The sequence below is a fragment of the Suricata suricatta genome, chromosome 1 (assembly GCF_006229205.1).
Source record: "Suricata suricatta isolate VVHF042 chromosome 1, meerkat_22Aug2017_6uvM2_HiC, whole genome shotgun sequence".
NCBI classification, from domain to species: domain Eukaryota; kingdom Metazoa; phylum Chordata; class Mammalia; order Carnivora; family Herpestidae; genus Suricata; species Suricata suricatta.
Window position 1 is genome coordinate 21,351,318 of NC_043700.1, and position 27,166 is coordinate 21,378,483.

The 27,166-nt window shown below is 35.9% G+C and overlaps 1 protein-coding gene across 6 annotated transcripts in view; it reads right to left on the reverse strand.

Moving 5' to 3' along the window:
- TUSC3 (tumor suppressor candidate 3) overlaps positions 1–27,166 on the reverse strand; it is a 241,272-nt gene that overhangs the window by 110,160 nt on the left and 103,946 nt on the right. For all 6 annotated transcript variants that reach the window (XM_029935228.1, XM_029935211.1, XM_029935205.1 and 3 more), the window contains exons 3-5: positions 20,552–20,669; positions 15,066–15,206; positions 10,700–10,840 (exon numbers count right to left, since the gene is read on the reverse strand). In XM_029935228.1, the coding sequence (XP_029791088.1) occupies positions 10,700–10,840; positions 15,066–15,206; positions 20,552–20,669 (400 nt within the window). The remainder of the gene's footprint in view (positions 1–10,699; positions 10,841–15,065; positions 15,207–20,551; positions 20,670–27,166) is intronic.

A 27,166-nucleotide genomic window follows, 5' to 3' on the forward strand; every position in this document is an offset into this window, starting at 1 on the left:
ATATACACATATATAGTTTTAGTTTTGATATTCTATTTATAAACTTTTATATATTTTTGTTAGATTTAAGTACCATAAATTTTTCTTCCTATTGTTAAAGATTTTATTTTCAATTATATATCTAAATTGTCTCCTGTATAAAATTCCTAATGATTACTGGATATTGACTGTTTCAACTCTAGTGATAATTTTATTATCGGTTCTCCATAAATAGTGATGAATTTTCCATGTGTACAACTGTAAGTAAATATGACAATCATTTAGATTTATTTACTCCCTGCATTTCTTTTTTTCTGTTCTTAAGCTTTGACTAAGACCACTGATAAAATAATGAACAGTAGGTATTTACAGGCTTTATTTTAAAGTATCAGTACATAAGATCTCTGCTAGAGATTTTAAGACCTTCTTTACCTAGTTATGAAAGTTCACTTGTATTTATACTTTAACTTTTTAAAATCATAAATGATGAATATTAAGTAATGTTTATGGCATTACAGTCACACTATTTCTACATTAAACCACTGCTGGAATGGTTGAACCACTGTGTTAAATTCCTTGCTGATATTGCTCTGATTTTGCTCATATTTGAATAGCGCCCGTTTTTCCTGAACTGGTGAACTGGCTATAAGCGAGAACCTACATAGTTTCAGTGGTTCAATTTTTGGTTGTTATAAAAACTGGCCATTTCTTTAAAATATGACACCCCTGTGTAGCCCTACCTCCTTTATCTCTCAGAATCTAACCAATTTCAGGCAGAACTTCTTCCATTAAATCTTCACTCCCCTTGATTTCTTCATGAACCACTGCCACCAAGAAATACAATCGTATGTCAAGGTAAGCCACTCATTTTACTGGGTCGATCTTTGCCTGTACTTTGAATTCTGCCGTCTCTTTCTCCTCAGCATTCACTGCCTGAGCTGTCTTTTACCGCCTGGCCCATGTCAATCCTTCTGTATTGAAGTAAGGTCCCAGTCACAACTATTCCTTCTCAGGACAGGGTCCTCGTTTTCTGCAGGGGAATACTTCTGGCCAATTCTTGACATCTGCCGCTAACACTCTGCCCCTTAGCACTTTCTGCTCTTCTCAATAATAAAGGATCCTGGGTGCCTGGGTGGCTCAGTCGGTTAAACCTCTGACTTCAGCTCAGGTCATGATCTCACGTTTGTGGGTTCAAGCCCTGCATCAGGCTCTGTGCCACAGCTCAGAGCATGGAGCCTGTTTCCAATTCTGTGTCTCCCTCTCTCTCTGCCCCTCCCTGCTCATGCTATGTCTCTGTCTTAAAAATAAAACATTTAAAAATTAAAATAAAATAATAAAGGATCCTTAGGAAAAAGAGCATCTTATGGGGGTTGTGCTGGTTTCAGTAGTTGTTGACAAAATGTACAGTTTGGAACATATCAAGTTTTTCTGTCTTCCAGGCACTTGGAATTTAACTTAACATAGATTCTGTAGTCTTCTGTCATGTGCTTGGTTTCCAAGAGATAAATGTAAATTTTCTTAACTGGAACCATGCTCCAAAGAAACATTTACGCATGAAGAACACACACAAAAACCTCATTAAAGAAGGTGGGCAAGTTCCCCTTTTACTCTCGTCTAAGGTGACTAAACTGGCATAATTCCTTCATGAATATTTGCCCAAACAATAACTTAGAAGCTATACAACTTGCTCATTTTTCAAGGATGATTTGCAAATGTTTCAACTTATTTAATGATTACTTATATACTATGACTTTATATTTCTTCCTGACATGATTTCAGTTCGTATTTTCCAAGAAACTTGTTTTCTGTATGTAATAAAATTGACAGTACTTTTTAAGAACTTTTGTCTTAAGTGTGATGTCATCTGTCATAATGGCAGAATAAAATCTTTCGATTTTCTCTCCAAAAAACATGGAGTTTGACCACTGCCTACAAACACGAGTGCCTTTGTGGAAGTTGAGTCCAACTGAGAAATGCAAGAGCATTACTGGAGAAACACTAAAAATGAAATACTGGATGCTCTTAAGAGCGTAAGACCACGGCGATTTCATAGGTCACTCCCTCCAGGGGGCACAGCTCAGCGCCCTCAGAGAACATCTCTGTGGTTTCCCCCATGGGGAAAGTGACGGTGTGTTAGCTTTGCAGGATGCTGAAGAGACACAAATCTTACACCATCCAGAATACTGAGTCATACACTGCAAGGTCGGGACAGTGGACCAAAGGGAAAATGGCAGCCAGGCCTCTGAATCGAAGACAGCACAAGAATGCAGATCCTACTAACCACATCCTGGAGCCCATCAGGAAGCCTGCCAGCGGGCTGCTGAATTCACTTCACCTGTGGATTCCCCCAGGAGGCAGCCTCTGCACAGCCTCCCTGCGCACCCTCTGATGTCAGTGAAAATAAGCCTTTCAGATAACAATTGCAAATGCACAGAGCCAGGCCAGGTCTGCAGGATGAGGAGAATGGACACAAACTAGAGCATTCTGGTTTTGCAGGATCAAGAGGAAGATACACAAAACGGAGTCCCCTCTCAGAGGGAACAAGAAGAACAGAGCATGTGTGTTCACAAGAAAGATAGGAGAAAGCCTCAGAATCCCTAACATAACTGAAAGAAGGAATTTGTTTCCCAAAGCCAGTCAGTAAAGATTGGAGGAGATGAATATTCATTCTCCTCCATGCTTTGAGTATGAAGACTTCAACTTCAAGGACATGAAAAATAAAGGAAACAAGACACCACCAAAGAAAAACCATAATTTTTCAAGTAACTGACCAACAAAGAAATGAAGATCTATGATTTGCACAATAAAGAATTCAAACTATGTGTTTTAAGAAGACTCCGTGAACTACAAAGTAACACATAAAGATAATTCAACAAAGTCAGAAAAGCAATATATGAACAAAGTGAGAAGTTTAACAGAGACAAGAATCATAAAAAAGAACAGATAGGATATAAAATGAAAAATGCATAGAGAATATCAATCAGAAATAATTCAATATCAATCAGAAACAATTCAAAGTAGAAGACAGATCACTTGAAAGTATCTAGTCAGGGGAGAACAAAGTGAAAAAAACTGACAAAGAGCAAAACAGCTTATCTTACTAGAGTCTCAAAATGAGGAGAGAGAGAGAGAAAGGAGCAGAAAGATTAAAAAAATAATTGATGAGAACTTCTCAAATGTGGGGAGACATTTGAAAATGTAAGTTCTTGAACTTCATAGATTTTCATAAAATTTCAACTCTAAATGATCTCCAAATTACAAGAAAAAAACTGTCTAAAATCAAATACAGTCAATTTTTAAAACAGAAAAAAAAATCACATGCAAGTGAATCCCCCCTTAAGCTATCAGTGCATTTCTCAACAGAAACCTTGCAAGACAAGAGAGAGTAGAATGATACATTAAAAATGCTAAAAGGAACAAACTACCAACCAAGAATACTTTACTTAGCAAGGCTGTCCTCCAGAGATCAATCAGTGATAAAAACTTAACAAACAAGGAATGGAGTTCATCACCACTAGACCTGCTTTACAAGAAACGACAAAATTAACAGACTAATTAGCAACACACAAGATGAAAAAAGCACTGGGAAGGGTAAATATATACTCAAATTCATAAATCTCTAGTACTGTAATATGATAGCATGTTAATAACTTAAGTATTTAATAACTTAAATAATTCATGAAAATCTAAGACAAACAATATAAAAAGAGATAAATTGTGACCTCAAAAATAAAGATATGTGTGGGGGGAAAAGTAAAAGGTAATTTAAGTATAAAATTGAAGTTAAATTATCAATGTAAAATAGACTAATATTATAAGCTGTTTTATGTGACTGTCATGGTAACCACAAAGCAAAATTACACAAAACTTACAAAACAAAAAGAGAAGGGAATCATAGCACTGTAAAAACAAACCAAAAAAAAAAAACAAAAAACATCTATTTATACAGGAACTACAGAACTAGCCAGAAAACAATTAAGATAACATTAATAAGTCCTTACCTTTTAATAATTACTTTAAATGTAATTCAAAAGACACGGAGTGGATAAATGGATAAAAAAGAAGACCTAATTAAATGCTGTCCCCTAGACACTCACTTCATCTTCAAGGTCACACATAATTTCAAAGGGGAAGGATGGAAAAAGATATTCCACACAAATGGAAACCAAGAAAACAGGTAGCTATACAAGTATCAGAAAAAACAGAGCTGAAGTAAAAAACGGTCACGAGACAAATAAGGTCATTACACAATGATAAATGAGTCCATTTATCCAGAGTACATAACAGTTGTAAATATGTATGACCAAATATCACAGTACCTAAATACATTAAGCCAACACTAACATCAGTGGAGGTAGAAAAAAAACAGCAATACAATAATCAAGGACTTCAATACTCCAATTCCAATAATAGACAGCTCATATGGACAACCAATAAGGAAACAATGGGCTTGAGTTCATTTTAATCCAACAGACCCACCAAACATGAGCATTCTATAGGACAGATCACAGGTTACAAAACAAGGCTTAGCTAATTTAAGGTTGAAATTATACCAAGTATCTCTTCAAATGCAATGGTAAGAAACTAGAAAACTCACAAATATAGAGAAAGTAAAGAACACACTCCCAAACAGCTAATAAATCAAAGAAGAAATAAAATATTGTGAAACAAACCAAAAAAAAAAAAAAAAAAAAGGAAACAATACACTAAAACTTACCAGGTGCAACAAAAGTAGTTTTTACAGGGAATTTTATAGCAACAAGTGCCTACAGTAAGGATAAAGCATATCTAAAATAATCTAATTTTGTACCTTAAAGAAGTAGGAAAAAAAACACACTAAACTGAAAACTAGCAAAAGGAAAGAAATAAAGAACAGAGCAGAAATTAAAAAAAAAACTGGGGATAAAATAAAAACACAGAAAAGATCAAAGAAACAAAGAACTAGTTTTTTAAAAAGAAAAAATTGACAAACCATTATCTAGACTAAGAAAAAACTCGAATGAATAAAATCACACACAAGAGTCATTACAACTCATACCACAGAAACACAAAGGATTTTAAGAGACTACTATGGACAAGGATATGCCAGGAAATTTGATAAGCTAAAAGAAATTTAAAAATTCCTAGCAATACAGATCTACTAAGATTGAATCCTGAAGAAAGAGAAAACCTGAACAGACCAGTAACAAATGAGAAGCCTGAATCAGGGACACCTGGGTGGCTCAGTCAGTTAAGCATCCGGCTTTGGCTCAGGTCATGATCTCGCAGTTCGTGGGTTCGAGCCCCGCATCAGGCTCTGTGTTGACAGCTCAGAAACTGGAGCCTGCTTCAGATTCTGTGTCTCCCTCTCTCTCTGACCCTCCCTTGCTCATGCTGCCTCTCTCCTTCTCAAAAATAAACAAAAAACATTAAGATTTTTTTAAAAAATCCTCAATCAGGAAAAAAAACCTCCCAACAAAGAAAAGCCTCAGACCAGGCCATTTCCCTGGTGCAGTCTATCAACAATCTAAAGAATACTAATCTTTCTCAAATTCTCTGAAATTCATTTTATAACACCAACATTACCTTTATACAAAGCCAAATACAAACACTGGAAGAAAACTACAAATAAGGATCCTTGATGAATACAAATACAAAAATTCTCAACAAAATTCAACAGCACATTCAAAAGATTATATGCCATGATCAAGAGTGATTTATTTCTGGTATGAAGGAAGGTTCAATAAGGAAAAATCAGTGCATGTGATACACTATACTAGTAGGATATTATCACCTCTGCAAATAGAGAAAAACATTTCACAAAGCTCAACATCCTTTCATGAGGAAAACTGAATAAATTGGATATAGAGGGAAGGTAGCTCAACATAATAAAAGCCCCAATTAACAAGCCCACAACTAACATCATAGTCAGTAATGACAGACTACAAAGTCTCTAAATCAGGAACAAGACAAGTGCTCATTATCATTATTTCTGTTCAACATCACAGTGGAAGTCCCAGCCAGAGCAACTGGGCAAGAAAACGAAAAACACAGGCATCCAAATCATAAAGCGAAAAGTAAAACTGTCCGTTTCCTGGACTTCAATTAGAATTAATAGCCTATTGCAGTAAAGTTTCAGGATATGGAGTCGACATACAGAAATCGGTTATGTTTCTACATACTAACAACAAAACATCTAAAAGAAATTGTTAATCCCATTTATGATAGCATCAAAAATAAAATAAAATTCTTGGGAATAAATTTAACCAAGGAAATGACAGATATTCATAAAAGAAAAGAGACAAATGGAAAGATAACCAATGTTCATAGAGCAGAAGAATTAGTATTGTTAAAATGTTCATACTACCTAAAATCAATGTAATCACTATCAAAATTTCAATGACATTTTTCATAGAAATAAAAAAAAAAAACAATTCTGACATTTGTACAGAACCATCAAAAGATGCCAATGAGCCAACACAATACTGAGAACGAAGAACAAACCTGGAAGTGTGAAGTTCCCTGCATTCAAGCTGTATCTTTCAAAGAAGACATCCAGATGGTTAATCGACACAAGAAAAGATGCTCAACATCACTCACCATCAGGGAAATACAAAACAGAATCACAATGAGATACCACCTCGTACCTGTCAGAATTAAATTTCTAAAATGAACAACTCAGGAAACAACAGAAGTTGGTGAGGTTGCAGAGAATGGGGAACTCTCTTGCATTGTTGGTGGGACTGCAAACTGGTGAAGCCACTCTGGAAAACGGTATGGAGGCCCTTCAAAAGTCTAGAAATAGAACTACCCTACGATCCACCAATTGCACTATTAGGTATTTACCCAAGGTTACAAAAATACAGAATTGAAGGGGTACATGTATCCCAATGTTTATAGCAGCATAATCAACATCAGCCAAACTATGGAGAGAGCCTAAATGTCCACTGACTGATGGTAATCTGTATGTATGTGTGTACACACACACACACAAACACATATATACATATACATACACAATATATACATGGTATACTGATGATAGTGTGTGTATATATATATATATATATATATATATATATATATACCTGTGGTATACTGATGGTAGTATGTATAATATATCCATCAGTCAATGGACATTTGGGCTCTCTCTATAGTTTAGATATACATACACATACACATACATATACATACTCAGCATACACTAGATAGTATGTGTATATGTGTGTATGTATAGTATGCACGTGCATGTACGTGCGCGTGTGCACGCGCACGCACACACACACACACACACACAACGGAATAATACTCAACCATCAAAAAAAGTAAAATCTTGCCATTTGCAATGACACTGATGGAGGTAGAATGTATTATGCTAAGTAAGATAAAATAGAGTAAAACAAATACCATATGATCTCACTCATGTAGAATTTAAGAAACAAAGCAGATGAACATATGAGAAGGTGGGCAAAAGAGAAGAGAGGGAAACAAACCACCAGATACTCTTAAAGACAGAACTGAGAGTTGATGGAGGTAGGAGGCAGGTGGGAGTCTGGCTAGACAGGTGAAGTATTAAGGAGGGCAGTTGTAATGAGCACCGGGAGTTGTATGTAAGTGATGAATCACTGTATTCTATTCCTGAAACCAATACTGCACTCTATGTTAACTTAAATTTAAATTTAAAAGAATAACAAAACAGAATGGTACTCTTACAAAAACACACAGACCAATGTAATAAAATTGCAAGCCCAGAAATAAACTCAAATACTGTCAATAAGGATTTGACAAGGGAGTGAAGAAAACTCAAGGGGAAAGCATAGTCTCTTCAAAAAAGAGTCCTTGGGAAAGTGGATAACCACACGTAAGAGAATAAAAATGGACTGCCACTCACAGAAAGAAACTCAAAACGGTTAAAGACCTAAACCTAAGACTAAAACCATAAAACTCATAGAAAAAAATATATGAAAAAGCTCCTTCACATTGGTCTTGACAGTATTTTGAATATGGCACCAATAACAAAAATAAGCAAATGGGAACACATTACACTAAAAAGCTTTTGGAAAGCAATAGTAACAATCAACAAAATGAAAAGGCAACTTGTAGAACAGAAGAAAATGTTTGCAAATCATATATTGGATAAAAAGTTAGGTTCAAAATGTGTAAGAAACTCACACAACTAAAACCAAAATCCAGTTAAGAAGTAGGCACAAAACCTGTAAAGGCATTTTCCAAAGAAGACCTAAAAATGGCCAACAGGTACATGGAAAGATGCTCAAAAATCACATGTCATCCTCGAAATGAAAATCACAACCACAATGAAGTAACACCTAATACCTATTAGAATGGTAATTATCAAAAAGATAAGAAGTAACAAGTGTTCGCAGGGATGGAGAAAAAGGGAATTCTTATGCCCTGTTGGTGGGAATGTAAAAAGTACAGCCACTATGGAAAACTGTGTGGAGGTTCCTCAAAAACTTAAAAATACAACTACCATATGATCCAGCAATCTCACTTCTAGGTGTATTTCTCATGGCAACCACATTTTTATCTTGAAGAGAAATCTGCATCCCCATTTGCACTGCATCATTATACACAACAGTCAAGACACAGAAACAACTTACGTGTTCATTGCTAGATTAATGAATAAATAAAATGTGATATGTATATCACATCAGCCATTAAAAAAAAAATCATGCCATTTGCAACACATGGATGGCCTTGGAGAACGTAACGCCAAGTGAGATATAAGTCAGACAGAGAAAGGCTAATACTATATGATCTCCCTTATATGTGGAATCTAAAAAAAAAGGGAGAGTAGAATGGTGATTTCCAGGGCTGTAAGGTGGGGAAAACAGGGAGATGTTGGTCAAAGGGTACAAATTTCCAGTTATAAAATGTTTAAGTTCTAGAGTTATAATTTCTAAGAGAGTAAATCTTAAATGTCCTCATCATACACACAAAAAGGTACTTATACAAAGTGATAGAAGTATTAACCTTATTAAGATAATCATTTTGCAATATATACAGGTATCAAATCAAATTGTATACCCTCAACTTTCACAGTGTATATATCAATTACACCTCAGTAAAGCTGAGAGCAGGGCAGGGAAGTACTTTCCTTGTAGGTTGCAAAGAAACAAACAAAAAGTCTACTCTGTTTCTAGATTTATACAGTGTTTTACTCAGCAGTCTGGGGTCTCAAAGTAGCAATTTTCCAAAAGTGTATGTCTTATTTATGCTACACGTTTAACCAAGCCACCTTCCCCTTTCTTCCAATTGTACACCCTCATTTTACAACACTGATATCTCGGTCTCCACAGAGGACCCCACAAGAACCTTTCACATCCTTCAAGGTTTTAACCTCTCAGTAATGTCTCAAATTGAGGAGAGACTAGAATGGCTATTCAACAGTCAGCCGTGAAAGACCGTTAACTTCTTTCTCAGAGTCCAGAGTGCTAACCATTACACCATGGAACCCCACTGTAACTTCTCTCTCCATTTATTTATCCCCACGGTGCAGAATGTGGGAGTTTTGCCTATAAGTACATCAATCAATAACCCTAAAACAGAGCCTTCAAAGTCAGTATTTTCTTTAACAGGGCCCTAAACTTTGCTTTAGGTGGCTTTCAGGATATTTATCAGTATACAGAATGGAAACTTTTACTGGACCACAAGAACGTCCAAGCCAAAAGATTTGGGTTCACTACCATTTAATTGGCCTGTTGAACAACTGACGTGCTTCACTGCCCTTTTTCTAGTCTCTTTAACCAAGCATCACTTCAAACCTTTTGCCTATTATTTTCTGAATTATTAAACAATAAAATTGACTTTTCATTCTTTGGTGTACAGTTTTATAATTTTGACATAGAACGGTTCCTCTCATTTAGAGTTTGGCGTCTACAGTTTCCCACTGCCAACTGTTTTCATTGCCTCTACTGTGCTGCTCCAGGACTGCTTGAGGATCGGGGAGCAAGAGAATAGGAAGAACCAAAGCCAAAACCAAAACCAAACCAAAAACTCCAAACCAAGAATCCATGAGAATTATCTCTACATATATGTCTGTTCCAAATTGCCCAAATTCAACTCAAGGAAAACCAAAAGGAAGACTGATAAATTCTTATTTAGTAACTGTCATCTTGAAAAGTGGAATTCTTACCTGATACTTGCTAACACTTACTTTTTAGAAACACCAAATACTTGATGACCTTTGCATTCTCTCCGGGTTTATAGATCTTCAGTGGGGGAGAAAGGCTGCCTACGCAGTCTCTTTTTGATAACCATGACTTCTGTCATTGGGTAGCAGCAATTCTTTACATATTCTATTTACATGTCCCACACACATGCATTTTCCAAATATTTTCTATGGATTGCCTTTTCATTCTGTTATCAGTATCTTTTGAAGAGCAAATTTTTACATCATCATTAAGTGGTATTTATTATTTTCTCTTTCATGGTTCATGCTTTTTGTGTCAAAAAGGTTTTGCATTCTTCTGGAAGCTTTATCATGTTAGCTTTTACAGAGGGAACAACAATCCATTGTGAGTAATGTGAATGTGGCAGGAGCTAAGTAAGGACTGTGGTTCATTGTTTACACGAGGGTATTTCACTGTTCCAGTGTAATTTGTTGAAGACTATTCTCTTCTTACCGAAATACTTTAACACTTTTGTTGAAATTCAACAACCATACCACTTACAATATTATACAAAGAAACAGAAAAAGCATAGTAAAATAAAAACATACCAGAGACACCATGGCCCAACCAGTCTTGTTATAGATGAATTCCAAGTTGTTTCTTCTTAAATAGAGCAAACCGCCAACAAGCGACACTAACAGGGCCAAAGCAATGGTGCCGGAGTAGTTGGGTGGTCTGAAGACTCGAATCTGCAAACGTGCAACAAAAATTTTAGGAGCTGAATAAAGTGAAAGTGTTTCACTCTTGACCATATTCTAGTCCTTCCAATTTTCAACACCTAACTTTAGGAAGATGAAACCCTACTTTTCATATGTGGAACTAACACTCCCATTACTCTTTACAAATCAAAAACAAATGGGTTCCAACATCATGGCTGTGTAAAAAGATTTGCATTAGACGAGTATAGTTCACATATGCAAACATGATTTACATTCAACCCAGACCTGCTATGTTTCACCCATGGAAGATGGGATCATTTAGTACAGGGTAGGGACTAGACGTGAGTGTAATACATGTATTATTCCAAATTGGGGCATTTTAACATCTTCAACATCTTAAGATTTTTTTTAAAACATCTTTACCAAGAGATAATATGCATACCCTACAATTCACCCTGTGTACAATTAATGGTTTGCAGTATATTCAAGGGATTGCGTAACCATCACCAAAGTCAGTATCAGATTATTCCAATTAGGTCAAATGGAAACCTTTAGCAAAATCCCTTATTCTCCTCACCCTCCAAACCTAAGCAACAAAGAATCTACGTTCTATTTGTATGGATGTCTCTTATACTGGATTTTTCATATAAAATGTGGTCTTCTGTAACTGGCTTCTCCCACTTAGCATGATGGTTTCAAGTTCTTCTTGTAACATGTTTCAGTACTTTATTCCTTTTTATGCCTGAACACTCCATTGGACAGATACACCACAATGTGATATCCATTAATCAGCTAATAGGCATTTCAGTTGTTTCCACTTTATGGCTCTTGTGAATAATGCTGCCATCAACATTCTTGGACAAGATTTTGTGTGGGTACATATTCTCATTTATCTTGGGTACATAAGAGTAGAATTGCTAGGTGATATGGTAACACTATGTTCCTTGACTTAAAGAGCTGACAGACTGTTTTCCTAAGTGGCTGCACCACTTTATATTCCCATTGGGAGTAAATGAGAATTTGGATTTCTCCACTTCCTTGCCAAAATATTATCTTCTCACTACTGATCCCAGCCAACCTAGTGGGTGTGAGATACTATCTCACTGTAGATTTGATTTGCATGTTTCTGATGACTAATGATGATGAACATCTTTTCGGTGACTTATTAATCATCTGCATATTTTCCTTATAGAAATGTCTATTCAGATTTTTTTGTCCATTTGTAATTGGGTTGTCTTTTTATTACTCAGTTATAAGATTCCTATATACATACTATGTAAGTCCTTTATCAAAAAATTATTTGCAAGTATTTTCTTCCCTTCTGTGGCTTTTCATTTTCTTGATGTCTCCACTAAAGCATAAAGGCTATCTATTTTATTTTTTTTAATGTTTATTATTTAGTTTTGAGAGAGAGAAACAGAGACAGAGCATGAGTTGGGGAGGGTTCAAGAGAGGAGGAGACACAGAATCAAAGCCCAAGCTCACGAATCATGACATCATGACCTAAAGCGAAGTAGGATGCCAAGCAACTGAGCTACCTAGACACCTCAAGTCTAAAAGCTGTTTTTACAAACTAGAATGCATTTCTATGACGTCACGGTTTCAAATTATATACAGTTCTTGGTTCTAATAACATTTCACTAAAGGCAACATACATTCTGAGGAGTGATGGCTAACTGAGTGACACATAGGGCAGATAAGGTAGATAAGCCTGAAACATACGGTTAGGCCAGAAAAGTAAGAAAATGGTTAAAGGAAAATGATGGAGAGGTGTCACAAAGACGTAACAGCCAGCATAAGAAGATCCCATTGGTCAAATCTAGAACATTTTTAGCACCAAAACATTTCAGTAATAACTTACAAACCACTGTAGAAAAAATGCAACCTGTGAGTCCCTACCAATGACAGACCAATTGACTGACAGGAGGGGAGGACTCCTGCTCACAGTAGAATGCTGAAGGCCAACTAGAAATATGGAGTGACAGGCACAAGTGGGACATTATCATTTTGCAAACATCATGGTAAAATCTCAATCACAGCAATATTACCAGTGGATGCGAGATCTAGAAGAAAATTTTGATGAGGGGCAGAGTATTTTTTTAATCTTAAGATGTCTCCACTCAGCTTACTAACAATAAAGAAGGGGGAAGACAGTGATTCTACAGTGGAGAAATGGAAAACATCTTGACCAGAATTCAACATCATCAGTGAGGGTCAGATAGATATAGTGTGCATAACGATGTCAGTAGAACAAAAAATAACCTATGTAGTATTGTGTAGTGTTGTGTTTGAGAATGTACAAGTAGAATGCAATCATAAACACATATGAGGAAAAAATAAATAAATATCGGGCATATCAAAAGAGGATCATTCTACTTAAGAAACGGAAACAGATTCAAAATGTCAATGTGGCTAAAAGACAAAGATGGATTATGGAAATATTCTAGATTAAAAGAGGCTAAAAAATCCTGACAACTAAATGCTATACCTAACTCTAGAGTGGATCTTGTACTCAAGGCAATAAAATGTTACCATAGGATATTATTACATCAACTGACAAGATGAGAATACAGACAGTAGCTCAAATAAAAATATTACATCCATGTAAATCTTTGAAGGTGATATCTATACTGTTCTTACCTCTTTCTCAGGAAACACAGTTCACCTTGAGAAAAAACCTGTGTGTACCTGTGAAGTATGTGTGTATAAAGATGGGAGTAGGAGAGAATAGAATAGCAAAGCAAAAGGGGTAAAATATTGAGTACAGGTCAAGTTGATACAGGTATACATTGGTACCACTTGTATTATTTTCATGTGTGAAACTTTGTAAAGGTTGAAATTATTTCCAAATAGGTTTTTTTTTTTTGAGAGAGAGAAGAGAGTGAGTGTGCACACGCATGGGAGGGGCATAGAGAGAGGGAAAGAGAGAGAATCTTAAGCAGGTGCCATACTTAGCACAGAGCCCAAAGTGGGGCTCAGTCCCACAACCATGAGATCATGCCCTGAGCCAAAATCAAGAGTCAGCGGCTTAACCAACTGAGCCACCAAGGCACCCCTCAAACAGATTTTTTTAGCAAAAGTATATTTATAAACTAACAACGTGTAGGTATGAGCAACAGGTTAGAATCATTCCTGATTAAAATTCAGTAACTCTTATAAAGAATTAATAGTACTTTTTCAACATTACCCTCAGCATCTTGTATGAACTAAATGATACTGTTGCAGAACTATTTGCCAAAACATTTAAGAAAATGGAGTTAAGAAATGGGTTTAGTTGCCAAAATATCATCAAAACCTATGATGTAAATAAAGTAACAGTGATGAGAGACACCCATCTTGACTAAGAATAAATGTGTTTATACCTCATGTTAAAATCACATATTTAAGAAGAAATGTACTTTAAACTATGAATAAAGCAGCCGTAAGCCCTCCACATAGACATTAACTACCATCAAGATTTTGGTTTGTTCACTTCCTGAATAAAGAGTCTACATATCCACACTCCTATTTATGGCTTAAGACAAAATTATAGATCCTACTGTAATAAATATTATTTTTCTGACCTGCACTCTGAGCTTCTAGGTCATATGCACCTGCAGACCACTGTTGTCCATACTACAGTACATTTAACTAGTCTATCTTTCAGTATATGACATATTGCCAATTTTTTTCTACTATAGTGAATGTTATTTAAAAATATTTCTAAAAAATACATGCATAAAAATATAAATAAATAAATACATTAAAATTTCTATAGCTAAGTATTTGAATCATCCCTAATTATGTCCTTAGGTTAAGAAGTTGAATTGTTAAATTACTTAAAATAAAGACATTACACACACACTTAAAATAGTTATTCCACAGTCCCACGAACAGCATATGGGAGTATTTTCTCATGTGACTCCTGTGAAGTATTGTATCATTTTTATTTGCCCAAAAGCTAAATAAAAATTACACATCTTTTTAATTATAATGTCTTAACTAATACCTTGGAACAATATTCCATATATATTTTAGCCTCTGAAATTACTTTGTGCCTAACTCATGTACTTTTTAATGGTTCCTAAAATATCAATGTACCATTATTCCAAAAGCCCATTTAAATTCACCTATCTCAAAGTTCAGAGTACAGTTTTTTCTAAGCAAGACAAAATGTTGTACAGAGTAATTTTTAAAATCCTGTGGCCTTATTACAGTGCTCTAACAAAGCAAACTAATTAGCCTATTATTAAAACTGCAGGGAATAAAAACATACATGAACATCCGTTCTGTCAGCAATCCACTTTGCTAGTTGTTCAGCTGCAAATCCAATTCTTTGAAGGTCAAAAGTATCAGCTCTCTTGGGTCTGCCTTTTGGAGGAAAATGCATGAACGTGGGAGCAGAGTTCATGTTGAGCTGTAAAACAGAAGATAAAAAATACTAAATATAATATCCCAGCAATCTTTATCATTCATCTAACATTTTATGGTGGTTGTTTTTTTTTGTGCGAGTTTTGGAAAGAGTATTTATTCTGAAGACCCAAGTGGCTTTCCAGACCTTAATTATTGTGTTTATTCATTGTAATGTGCTATTGGCGGAAAAAGAGCTTGTGAATGAATACTGCTAGGTTCTCTGAACCTTCACCTTCACATTTAACCTAGGATTTCACTTAAGCAGTTATTAAAGAAAAATACTGACATCTGACGAAAATTACAAATGTATAATAGAATTAATGTCCAATTATTAAATTCTCTATTAAAAATTTACACTTTAAAAAATGATGATTATATCAGAAACTAAGTGTTTTGTTGTAAACAAATTTACCAAACTACAGGAGATATCCACAATGACAGTCTTTTTCTATTCAACTTCTCTATGATTTCAACCATCTGAAAATGGTTATATCTCACAATTGTTTTCTAAAGGTAATTCCATTTGAAAGTGTACTGAGCAGAACACTACTTTAATATAAATGCTGCTTGTTAAGAATACAGTTTCTAAACCAAATGTAGGTTAATTTGCATTGAGTAGCAGCTATAAAAACTATATAAATTCTCACTGCTCAGGAAATAAGAAAAATGTCTCAAATAGAAGGCCTTCATTTGAGATAAAGTTCAGATGTTTGGCATTCATTTGCCATAAAGTTCAGCATTTCTGTACCAATAATGAAAAAACAAAAACTGTCATGGCAGCTGACATCAAAGTAAGGATTCAGCACTACCAGCAGTGGCCCTGCACAGTACGGACATTAGTAACGCTGGTGAAAAAGCACAGAGCGGTCACCAGTTGCTTTCTTCTCCGTGCTTTTTCCCACTCCAGATGTGTCTGTGTGTCCATGATGGGTTTACAAGACATAGCCACAGCCAACGTGTAAATAAAAGATTACAAGTAAAAAGTCTCTACATTGGAACAATCAGAAAATTCCTATCTAAACGTTTTAGAGTTTAAAAAGATCATATAATTCAAAGCTTTCGTCTTCATTAAAATGTACCAATTTCCCAAGGCTACACAAAGCAGAATACAATGCCAATGTTACTGCTGGTCTACACGTGCTTGTAACACACCGTCATCATTAACTGGCTGGTCTGTCATCAGTCACATAACCACAAGCATTACAGGGGGTCACATATGACTCAAGTTACTTTCCTACCAAGTCCCCAATAGGCAAGGAATGGCCAAGTTTTAGCGCTCAACATAATATTATCTTCAGACAGCACAGTGTTTTAAAACGTCAGTTTAGGGGCGCCTGGGTGGCTCAGCCGGTTAAGCCTCCGACTTCGGCTCAGGTCATAATCTCATGTTCGTGGGTTTGAGCCCCGCGTTGGGCTCTGTGCTGACAGCTCAGAGCCTGGACCCTGCTTCCAATTCTGTGTCTCCCTCTCTCTCTGACCCTCCCCGCTCATGATCTGTCTCTCTCTGTCTCAAAAATAAATAAAACATAAAAAAAAAAAAAATTTAAAACATCAGTTTAGAAGAGCACTTCAACAAAATGCCATTGAACAGTTAATGAGAAAAGAAATATGGCACTGAAAGTCTTTTAGGAGTTCTCAATAAAGCAAAATGTGCACTTCCGTATTTTTTAGATTAAAATTTCCCATAAAAATCATTAACTGTCACAACTTTTATGCATTTTAAAATAACTCTTACTACTAAGCAAGGGGGTAGGTTTTAGAAAAAACAAAGGTGTTCTATATTCAGAATTCTGCTGAATAAAAATTAACCTGAGGAATTTTTTTCAATTAAACACAATCTTGACGTAAACTTTCATATCTATTCTAAACTTAATAATAAAAAAAACCCGTATGTCTAAGGGACGTCTAAGGCATACCAAAGAAGTTAATGCTTATATATATGTGGTTATTCACTGACAGTCTATATAGTCAGAATTTGGCACAGAGTTCAAATTAGTTATTTTTATTTTTTAATTTTTTTAATTATTTTATTTATATTTGAGAGAGAGAGAGGAAAAGAGAGAGAGGGAGACAGCGTGAGCAGGGGAGGGGTAGAGAGAGAGAGGGAGACACAGAACTGGAAGCAGGCTCCAGGCTCTGAGCTAGCTGTCAGCACAGAGCCTGATGCGAAGCTCGAACCCACGAACCGAGAGATCATGAGCTGAGCCGAAGCCGGACGCTCAACTGACTGAGCCACCCAGGTACCCCCAGTTACCAACGTTTTAAAGATAGGACATTTTCATATAAAAATTCATATTTGGGGGTTTCTACTTAAGCAAACAGCTCCAGCTACATGTGGCCTGCATTTGCTCAATACAGCTCAAATGAGTTGTATCTCTCTTATTGAGGTCAAGTTTCTCCTCTCTGGTTTGCTTTATTGCTGTAGTCCTCATCCACACCATAGCGTTTCCTTGACATTGAGACCAATGTCAGTCCGATTGTGTTTTACTGATTTTATTTCTTACAGTAATTAGGAGAAAAATGAAATAGTATTTCCATTAGAAATTTATTTAAAAACAAAGACCAAAAAAGACTTTGTTTTAATAAAATAGGAAAACACGTATGTAACTATACAAGTGAAGAACCACTGCATTCAGTATATTAATATCGAATATATATGTAGTATATATACCTCTGCTCTAGCCATCAGAATGGATCTGGACAACTACGCCCTACTCGTGAACAGCACTGCAGCTGATCATCTCTAAGGTCAGTTCTCCTGAGATTCTATGGAGACCTATGAAGAACATTAAGGTTATTTGAGATTATGGATGGTCCCTGACTTATGCTGGTTCAACTTACAATTTTTTGACCCTACGATGGTGCCAAAGTAATACACATTCATTAGGAACTGTACTTCGAATTCTAAACTTGGATCTTTTTGTGGGCTGGTAATAATGCACTATAATACATTCTCATACTGCTGGACAAGGGCAGTGAGTCAGTTAGCCATGCGATCATGAGGGTCAGCAAGTGATACACTGACAACCATTCTGCTAACATTTATTTATTATTGAGAAAGAGAGAGACAGAGCATGAGCATGGGAGAGGCAGAGAGAGAGGGAGACACAGAATCTGAAACAGGCTCCAGGCTCTTAGTTGTCAGCACAGAGCCTGACACAGGTCTCGAACCCATGAACAATGAGATCATGACCTGAGCTGAAGTCAGACGTTCAACCAACTGAGCCACCCAGGTGCCCCTGGCTTTCACTTTCACTACCATATTTAATAAGTTACAATGATATTCAACACTTTAATATGAAACAGACTGCGTTAGATGATTCTGTCCAACTGTACACTATTTTAAGTGTTCTGATCACATTTAAGGTAAAGCTAAACGATGAGGTTCAGTAGTTAGGTGTATAAAATGCATTTTTGACTTGTAATATTTTCAACTTACAATGGGTTTACTCATAAGTTGAGGAAGACCTGTACATATGTATATTTTTTAATGTTTATTTATTTATTTTTAGAGAGAGCAAGCGAGCAATGGAGGGGCAGAGAGAGGGAAGGAGGGAGAGAGAATCCCAAGCAGGCTCCACACTGTCAGAGTGGAGTCTGATGTGGGGTTCGAACTCACAAACCCTGAAATCATGACCTGAGCTGAAATCAAGAGTCAGAGGCATAACCTACTGAGCCACCCAGGTGCCCCTATATGTTTTTAATCATTATGATATTATTACTATTATTATCAGCTCCTTGATCTATACACTCTTCATGGGGAAGAACAATGTATGTGTTTCTCACCCATCCATTGCTCTGTAGACAATATTTGCTGAATAGATGAACAAAAAGAAATATCCCAAAAGGCAAAATAAATTTATAGGAGAAGAAATAAAGAATCCTAACAGGAAAGACCAAGAATAAAGCATACGGGAGGTAAAAAGAGAATTTCTATCATTCAACTAGAAACTGACAAAGATGAATGAATAATGGATCTGGAAGCAAACAAGCAAAAATACTTACTAATGGCCCATTTCTAATTAGTGAGCTAGATTATTTACAGAACTAAATGTCCTTCTATAACCTGGTAAAGAACGTCACATGTGAGAAAAATAAAATAGACCAAACTAGTCAATGCCAGGTACTAACATAAGTTTTACGTCTGAAAGGCACTGATCATGAAGTGTAAATATAAAAATATTAATAACTTAATTACTAATAGCATAATTAAGAGCTGGAGCCCTGGGAGCCAGACTGCTGAGCTCAAATTCTAGCCTAAATGAGACCAACTTTGTAAACTTAGCTAAGCAACCTCTCTATACCTTAATTCCCTTGTTTGTGAAATGGAGATCATATCTCATTGGATCGTTGTGAAGCTAAATGAAAGAATATACATCAAGCATTTCAAAGAGTGCCTGCAACATGAGTTCAGCAATGATGATGAAAAAAACATGACAAAACTGATGACAACTAGCATCCCCATGCCACAATTCATTACCCTGCTCTACAGAGAAGACTACGTAAATGAGAATGTATCCGTCTGCTTGGGTTGTCGTAACACAATACCATGGACTGGGTGGCTTAAAAAACAGAAATCTGTTTTCTTACAGTTCTGGAGGCTGGAAGACCAAGCTTAAGATACCAATAGAACTGCTTTTTAAAGAGACCTCTCTTGCTGATTTGCAGAGAGCCATCTTCTTGGATTGTCCTTATGTGGCCTTTCCTCTGTGCAAATACTCTCCTAGTGTCTCTTCTTCTTATAAGGACACCAGTCCTATTGAATTACTGTCACATTTTATGATCTCATTTAACCTTAATAATCTCCTTAAAGGCCCTATCTCCAAATACAGTCACTTTGGGGTTATGGCTTCAACATGTGTGTTTGGGAAAGACACAATTCATTCCATAACAGGGAACACTTTTCAATAAATATTTAATACTTTACATGTAAAATTCTCTATATCTGTCACCCTGGAAGAAGTGAGGGTTAAGTAAAAATTACATTGAATTTATATAAAATTTCCTAAATTTGTGCAAAACATTGCCTAAATCCAATACAGTTAATATCAACATAAGGGTAACGGATGTAAACTACCACTATATACATGAAAAGACTTATTTCCTCTCTAAAGAAAAAGTCAACATGTGTTTACCATACACAATAATAGAAAACAACTGCACTGACAAAGATAACATTAGCTAAAATTACTTTAATCACATCACATGACTTAAAACTATTGTTATTTCTTATAATAATTATTATTGTATTCATGGACTTAATGAAATGTAGTTTTATTTGGCAAACAAAAATGTATCAACCATAACCAACTCCATTATGTAGTGCAGCAAAAGATGTAACTCTTTTACCTGTTGGAAAACATCCGTCCCCTCATCATAGTCCACCATGCTGAAGAAGAGTTTGTTGCAGAAGGCGGATGAATAGCGCCAGGAGTTGGCCAGGATTTGGTATTCTTCATTAGCTTGCCTGATAAAGACAATGGGGCAGAGTAAAACCATGTCAGTCCTCAAGCACTAACAAAGCTGCCAGTAAAACAGGTAATTCTAACACATGGCTTGGCTGATTTCTGTACATACTGCAAGCATTAATTTTATATTTTTATAAGGTTGTAAAAAAAAAAGAGAAGGAATATTCCATGATATGTGAAAACCATCTAAGATTCGTATTTCGTTGTCCATAAAAGTTTACTGGGCCACAGTGTCACTGACTCATTTACATATAGTTGGGACCGTCTCTGTGCTGTGGAAGGGCAGGGCTCAGTCGTTGTAATGAAAACCGTGTGGACCGAAAGCCTGGCAAGGCCCTCTGAACAAGCGACAACTCTTATTCTAGGATTAATGGCATCCCCCAAATATATATAATTTAAACCTTGAGATGACTTTCAGTAAAAAAGCAAATTTTAGGAATATTGGCAATTCAGTTTAACAGAGACAAAAATCATAGGCATTTTTAGAAACTAAATGCAGTTATACTGCATCTTTATATATTCCACTCATCTAAAAATGCATTTACATTCAAAACTACTATAAGTAAACAAAAACTTCTCTGGTAGCTAAACCAAATGCCACAAATAAGCCCTCCTCCATGAACACTACTCATTCCTATTTTAATTAATTTCAAAATTGGACATTTTGTTGATTTTCCAGCTACTAAAGCTTTATATTTAAGTGTATGGTTGGAGTATTACTAGAAGGACATGATATTGCTAGAAGGATGTAGACAGAGTCACAGAATGGAGAAGAAACAAGTGATCTTTGAAGCCTTTTTTTAAAAAAGTGTGTTTCCTCCATATAATTAAGAAAGGAGTTTATCTCCTTCTATCCTCAAAACGGAAGAAATAAAAATGCATAATCTCTTCATAGCAAAGACTTGGAGGAGAGCCAGCAGCAGATAAGAGACTTCACGAAGTTGTGGAGAACAGAAAGCTAGTGGCAGAGTTTTGATGGAGGAGGGAACAATAACAAAGTGACACTGCAGAGCAGGAAGAGTTAGGGCAAGTGCTAGGTTAAAAAGCAGCAGAGTCCAGAGATAAGAAATGGAACTCAGAATAGAGATCATAATTAATTTCTTTACACAGAACAGAAGACCCAAACTTATGCCCAACTCCCAGCCAATCCTAACCAAGGTTAGTCTTTCTACAGCTAAATGACTGGACTACCAAAAAATAAAAGATTAATCACCTTATGTTTGAGGGAAACGTATCATGATTTAAAATTTAAAAAAAAACAGACTCCAGAAGAAACAGATGATTCAAAGAAGTATCAAACACACAGTAAAGAGCAACTTGAATATATTTAGAAAAAGTCAGAGGAAGGGGTCAAGAACTTTGTAGAACATGAGATTTTATCTTACATACCAGCTAACAAGTTACCCTGTTACTATTTCATGGATGCTGGCAGAAATCACAAAACAGCAGAATCAGAGACAAAGAACTTCATTACTTCATGTTTGATGGCATCAATTCCCCTTCCCCCCAAATCTTATCAGTGACACAAAGGGTCCTTCATTAATACCGACACACAAAGTTAACTGTGTTACAGGAGAGGAGCAAATCTGAATCACTTACTGTTTTTTATTTACTTTTTTATAATAGTTTATTGTCAAATTGGTTTCCATATAACACCCAGTGCTCTTCCCCACAAGTGTCCACGTCCATGACCACCACCTGCCTTCCCCGCTTCCTCCACCCCTTCAGCCGTCGGTTCGTTTTCAGTACTCAATAGTCTCTCATGATTTGCGTCCCTCTCTCTCCGCAACTCTCTTTCCCCCTTCCCCTCTCTATGGTCCTCTGTTAGGTTTCTCCTGTTAGACCTATGAGTGCAAACATGTGGTATCTGTCCTTCTCCGCCTGACTTATTTCGCTTAGCATGACACCCTCGTGGTCCATCCACTTTGCTACAAATGGCCAGATTTCATTCTTGCTCATTGCCATGTAGTACTCCATTGTATATATATACACCACATCTTCTTGATCCATTCATCGGGTGATGGACATCTAAGCTCTTTCCATGATTTGGCTGTTGTTGACAGTGCCGCTATGAACATTGGGGTACATGTGCCCCTATGCATCAGCACTTCTGTATCCCTTGGGTAAGTCCCTGGCAGTGCTATTGCTGGGCCATAGGGGAGTTCTACTCATAGTTTTTTGAGGCACCTCCACACTGTTTTCCAGAGCGGCTGCACCAGTTTACATTCCCACCAACAGTGTAGGAGGGTGCCCATCTCTCCACCTCCTTGCCAGCACCTACAGTCTCGTTATATAATAAATGAAATAAATGTTCTTTGTTCAGTGGAAGACATTATTTCATTCCTTAAGGCTTCTCACTGTACAAATAACCCTGAGCAACTGTCCAGGTTGAAAGCAGCCAAGCCTTTGCCTTCTTGGCATAACCAGTAAAAACATGCAGGAATGCTCCGGCGCCCATGGCAAATGCTTCTTCCAATAGTATTCACCACACACACACACATACACACACACACACACACACACACACACACACACACAGAACAGTACCATAGAAAAAGAACCAAAAAAGTAAAAGAGAGCACTTAAAATTTAAAATATGATAAAATTAAATACCAATATTAGAACATAAAGTTAAATAAAATTCACAAAATAAAAAAGTCACAGGTAGGCTACATTGGGAAAAGAGGAAGAAAGGGACCTAGAGATATAACCTCAAAATTCCAACTTTCAAAGGAGACCCAGAAAAAGAAGGGAGCACGGAGGAAATACTTCTGGAGACATAGTACAATTAAAGGAGTCTAAGTCTTCAAATCTAAATTATTTCCTAAGTTCTGAATAAGAGGAATAGGAAAAGACAAACACCCAGATATACTGTGATAATTTAGATAATTAACAGACAAAAACAATGTTTGACCCAAAAAAAATATGTTATGCTGACCAACAATGATATTGGACTTGGACTAGTATTTAGCAACACTAGATATTGACAATGGAACAATTCTCAGTTCTGCGAGCACGTTATAGTCAATGTAGAATTCTATATCAAACCAAACAATTACTCTGGAAATAAACAAGTTCTCAGGAATATAAGGAACATGAAATTAACTTACAATGTAAATAGCAGAAAGGTAATGTGGGTGAAAAAATAAGAAAACTTGAGAGTATGATAGAAACATTGCAAGAAACAGAAAAGGGAAACGAGAATTATGGTTAAGGTAGAAATGGCAGAAGAAAGCGGTGATCCAACTAAGAAACTATGAAGTACAAATGAGAACTGAAATTTAATTGGGCTTTAAAATGAAAAGATTTCAAGCAGTCATTAAAATCAGTACAAGTTAGAAGATATTAAGATGGATGGAAGACATATTTGCTCCAGGAAAAACTACAAGAAAATGAATATAAAAGGTCTAAATAAAATGCAAATTAAAATGTATAATTTTGATCAATTGGAAATGAGAAAGGTTAATTATTTTGAATAGTAGAGAAAGTAAATGCTATCAAGTCTGACAACATAAAAGTACAATTCACAGGATTTGGTAGGTGAAAGGGAAGGAAAAGAAGTAACAAAAAAGGGTATGTTTGCTAATCTTCATGTGACAAATTAGGGAATCAGGACATATCTCTAGTTAATGGACAAGAAATAAAAAGATGCTATTTACTGTTATAATAATAAAAGGAGAAATAGCTACAAAAGGGGAAACATGAGTTAAGTCCTTACATTCCATAGCAAGAAATGTCAAGACCGAGTATGCTGTACGAAATACTGTTACAATGTTTAGACATATGATGAAAAACCCCCACCAGAGGAAGACTACCCAGAGGAATAATAGTGATTGCCTGTGGTCAGGTACACGAACAGACGGGTACAAAGACTAAGGAGTGCAGATGTTCATTTTAGGGTTTTTTTTCTTTTATTCTTAACAAGGAGCACATAATACTGCTATGATTAAAATACATATTTAAAAGGGCTCAATATGAACAAGGCTTTATAATCTGAGGTCATTCAGCATAAAGACCTTAAGGGCGTCTCTTTACTGGACCGTAGTGCAAAAACAGATGATGGCCAAGATCGGCCTGAGGCTGCACTGTGCTCAGTAGGCAGACTATGTTCAATGGAAATGGTCATAATCTTTTAAAGCTTCGGTGGTTAAATAAGATTTACTTTCCTATTACTCACTGGAAAACTACTTACTGAGCACTTAATAGCAAGATGTGAGCTAATCTCCAAAGTCTCTGCCAGCAGGAAGCTGATACCTTAGTGGGGAGACATGTAATAGACAACCAAGTAAATAACGAAACTCTACATGTACACGGAGAACATAGCACATGGAATCAGTATTGCAGAAAACAATGGAGGATCTACGTAGATGGAATGTCCTCCAAGGTTTCTCAGACACAGTGACTCTGAAGCTCAGGTCCCCAGGACAAGCTGGAGAGCGAAGACTTCAAGTGGCAGGAAGAGCAAACACAAAAGCCTAATGAGGGAAAGACCCTAAGACGCTGGGAAAGGACACGCGCTCTGTTTATTAGAGGAATACACAGCGCGTGCCCTCCCTCATCTATTTCGAGCAGTGCCTCACTGCTGCAATAAAACAGTACAAACCAGCATAAGTCCTAAAATCGGATTTGATTTTTGTCATATGGAACATAATATTACTGGTAAGTATTCATCATTGATTTTTAAAGAAGTACTTCACACAGTGAATTGGCAGCAACAATTAAGTAGGTCTGAACATCTTTGCATATTAATAAACTTCAAGAGGACAATGCTACCTTTAAAAAAGATCATTACACAATAACATTGCAATTTAAAAAAAAAAACAGTGTATTTTTGCACATTTTAACTTTAGAAAAATGAAACTTAAACAGCAGATCAGCAAAAACTTGTATTCTTGGGATGATGCTATTCTAAGAAATGAAAATGTTTCATTATGAAAAATAATGCACGAAGAAAACAATCAAATTTTACTATTCAACATCTGTGGATAGTATCTTACAGAATGATGTGAGACACAGATAATGTTGAATATCTTCCCCTTATAATGTTGTAACCTAAGCCCAAACCTACTAGAATGTACTAAATATACATTCATGCACTCATTAATTCATTCCACAGATATGCTTTAGTGCTGCCAAAAATTAATATAGGAGCAAGGGCTCTGATCTTAAGGAGAATACAATCTGGGGAAAATTATATACAACAGTTCAGATAACCAAATGTACTCTGAAGAAAATAAAACAAGATTATATAACAAAGAGTAGTACGGAGGAGTCAAAGAAGATGAATTAATTTTGCCTTCAAAGTCTGTATCTGTATCAATCCACTTTTCCAATTAAATTTCCCAAGTATCCTATGTTCCAAAAGTCTAAAGGGTTTCTTCCAAAATCCTCAAGAGGTTCTCGCTGCCTGTCTAATGAAGACAATGGACAGAACAGAAGACAAGATCCTCTGGGTCATAATCTGTATCTAAGACCTATGTCTATGTGAACAGTCATACTTAAAGGCTCTCTCGGTTTTATGACATCCATGTTCGTTCTTTGAGCTTAAATCCCTTGCTTAGAATGTCCTTTTTTTTCAAAGCTTGCTTAAAAAACTGCTTCTTCTCAGAAGTCACTTCAAATCTCTACAGCTGAAATGCTTGTTAAGGCAAGTGCCTGAAATGGAAATTCTTGGCTAATGTATAGCACTATTTTATGCATATATCTGTTCTGTTTATGCATATTATGTTTATGCACTGATTGTTCAATGGCTAGGACCTAATACAGAATAAGCATTTAACAAAGGTTTGATGATGGTGATAATCAGTAATATACTTTCCTAATTTTGTGTGTGTATACACACACACACAGTAAAACTAAATATCACTACATTAAAGATTCTGAATTCTAAAGGGACTAAAAGCCCACTTAGTCTGATTCACAGTACAGGTTAATGTCTCTTTTAGGACCAATTTACTTTACCCTATTCGTGGTCTTAGGAAGGAAAAAAAGGAATACTTTAATTTCTAGTTACCATCACAAATACATGCTACTTCCCAAAGGAATAGCAGTCATGATTTGAAAGGTTAGAATGACTAAATCATCATATAACTTCATCTAATATAACTAAGTCATCATCTAACATCATCTAAAACATTACCTAACATAATTCATAATGCCAATTTCATATATAAATATGAAATCCAGATCTTAATCATCAATGATATTTAGTCAGCATTTTAATACACGCTGCAATAATAAAGAATATAACTCACCATCTCCACCTTTTAGAAGCTTCCTAGAGAAATGAATAGAACACACTAATACATAAGCAAATACATATAGCTGACACTTGAACAAAATGGGTTTGAACTGCAAAGATAACTTACATGCAAATTTGATATAATACAGTACTGGAAATGTATTTTCTCAATAAAATTCTCTTTACTCTAGCTTTATTGTATGAATACAGTATATAATACATATTACATATAAAAATTTGTTAATCGACTGTTTA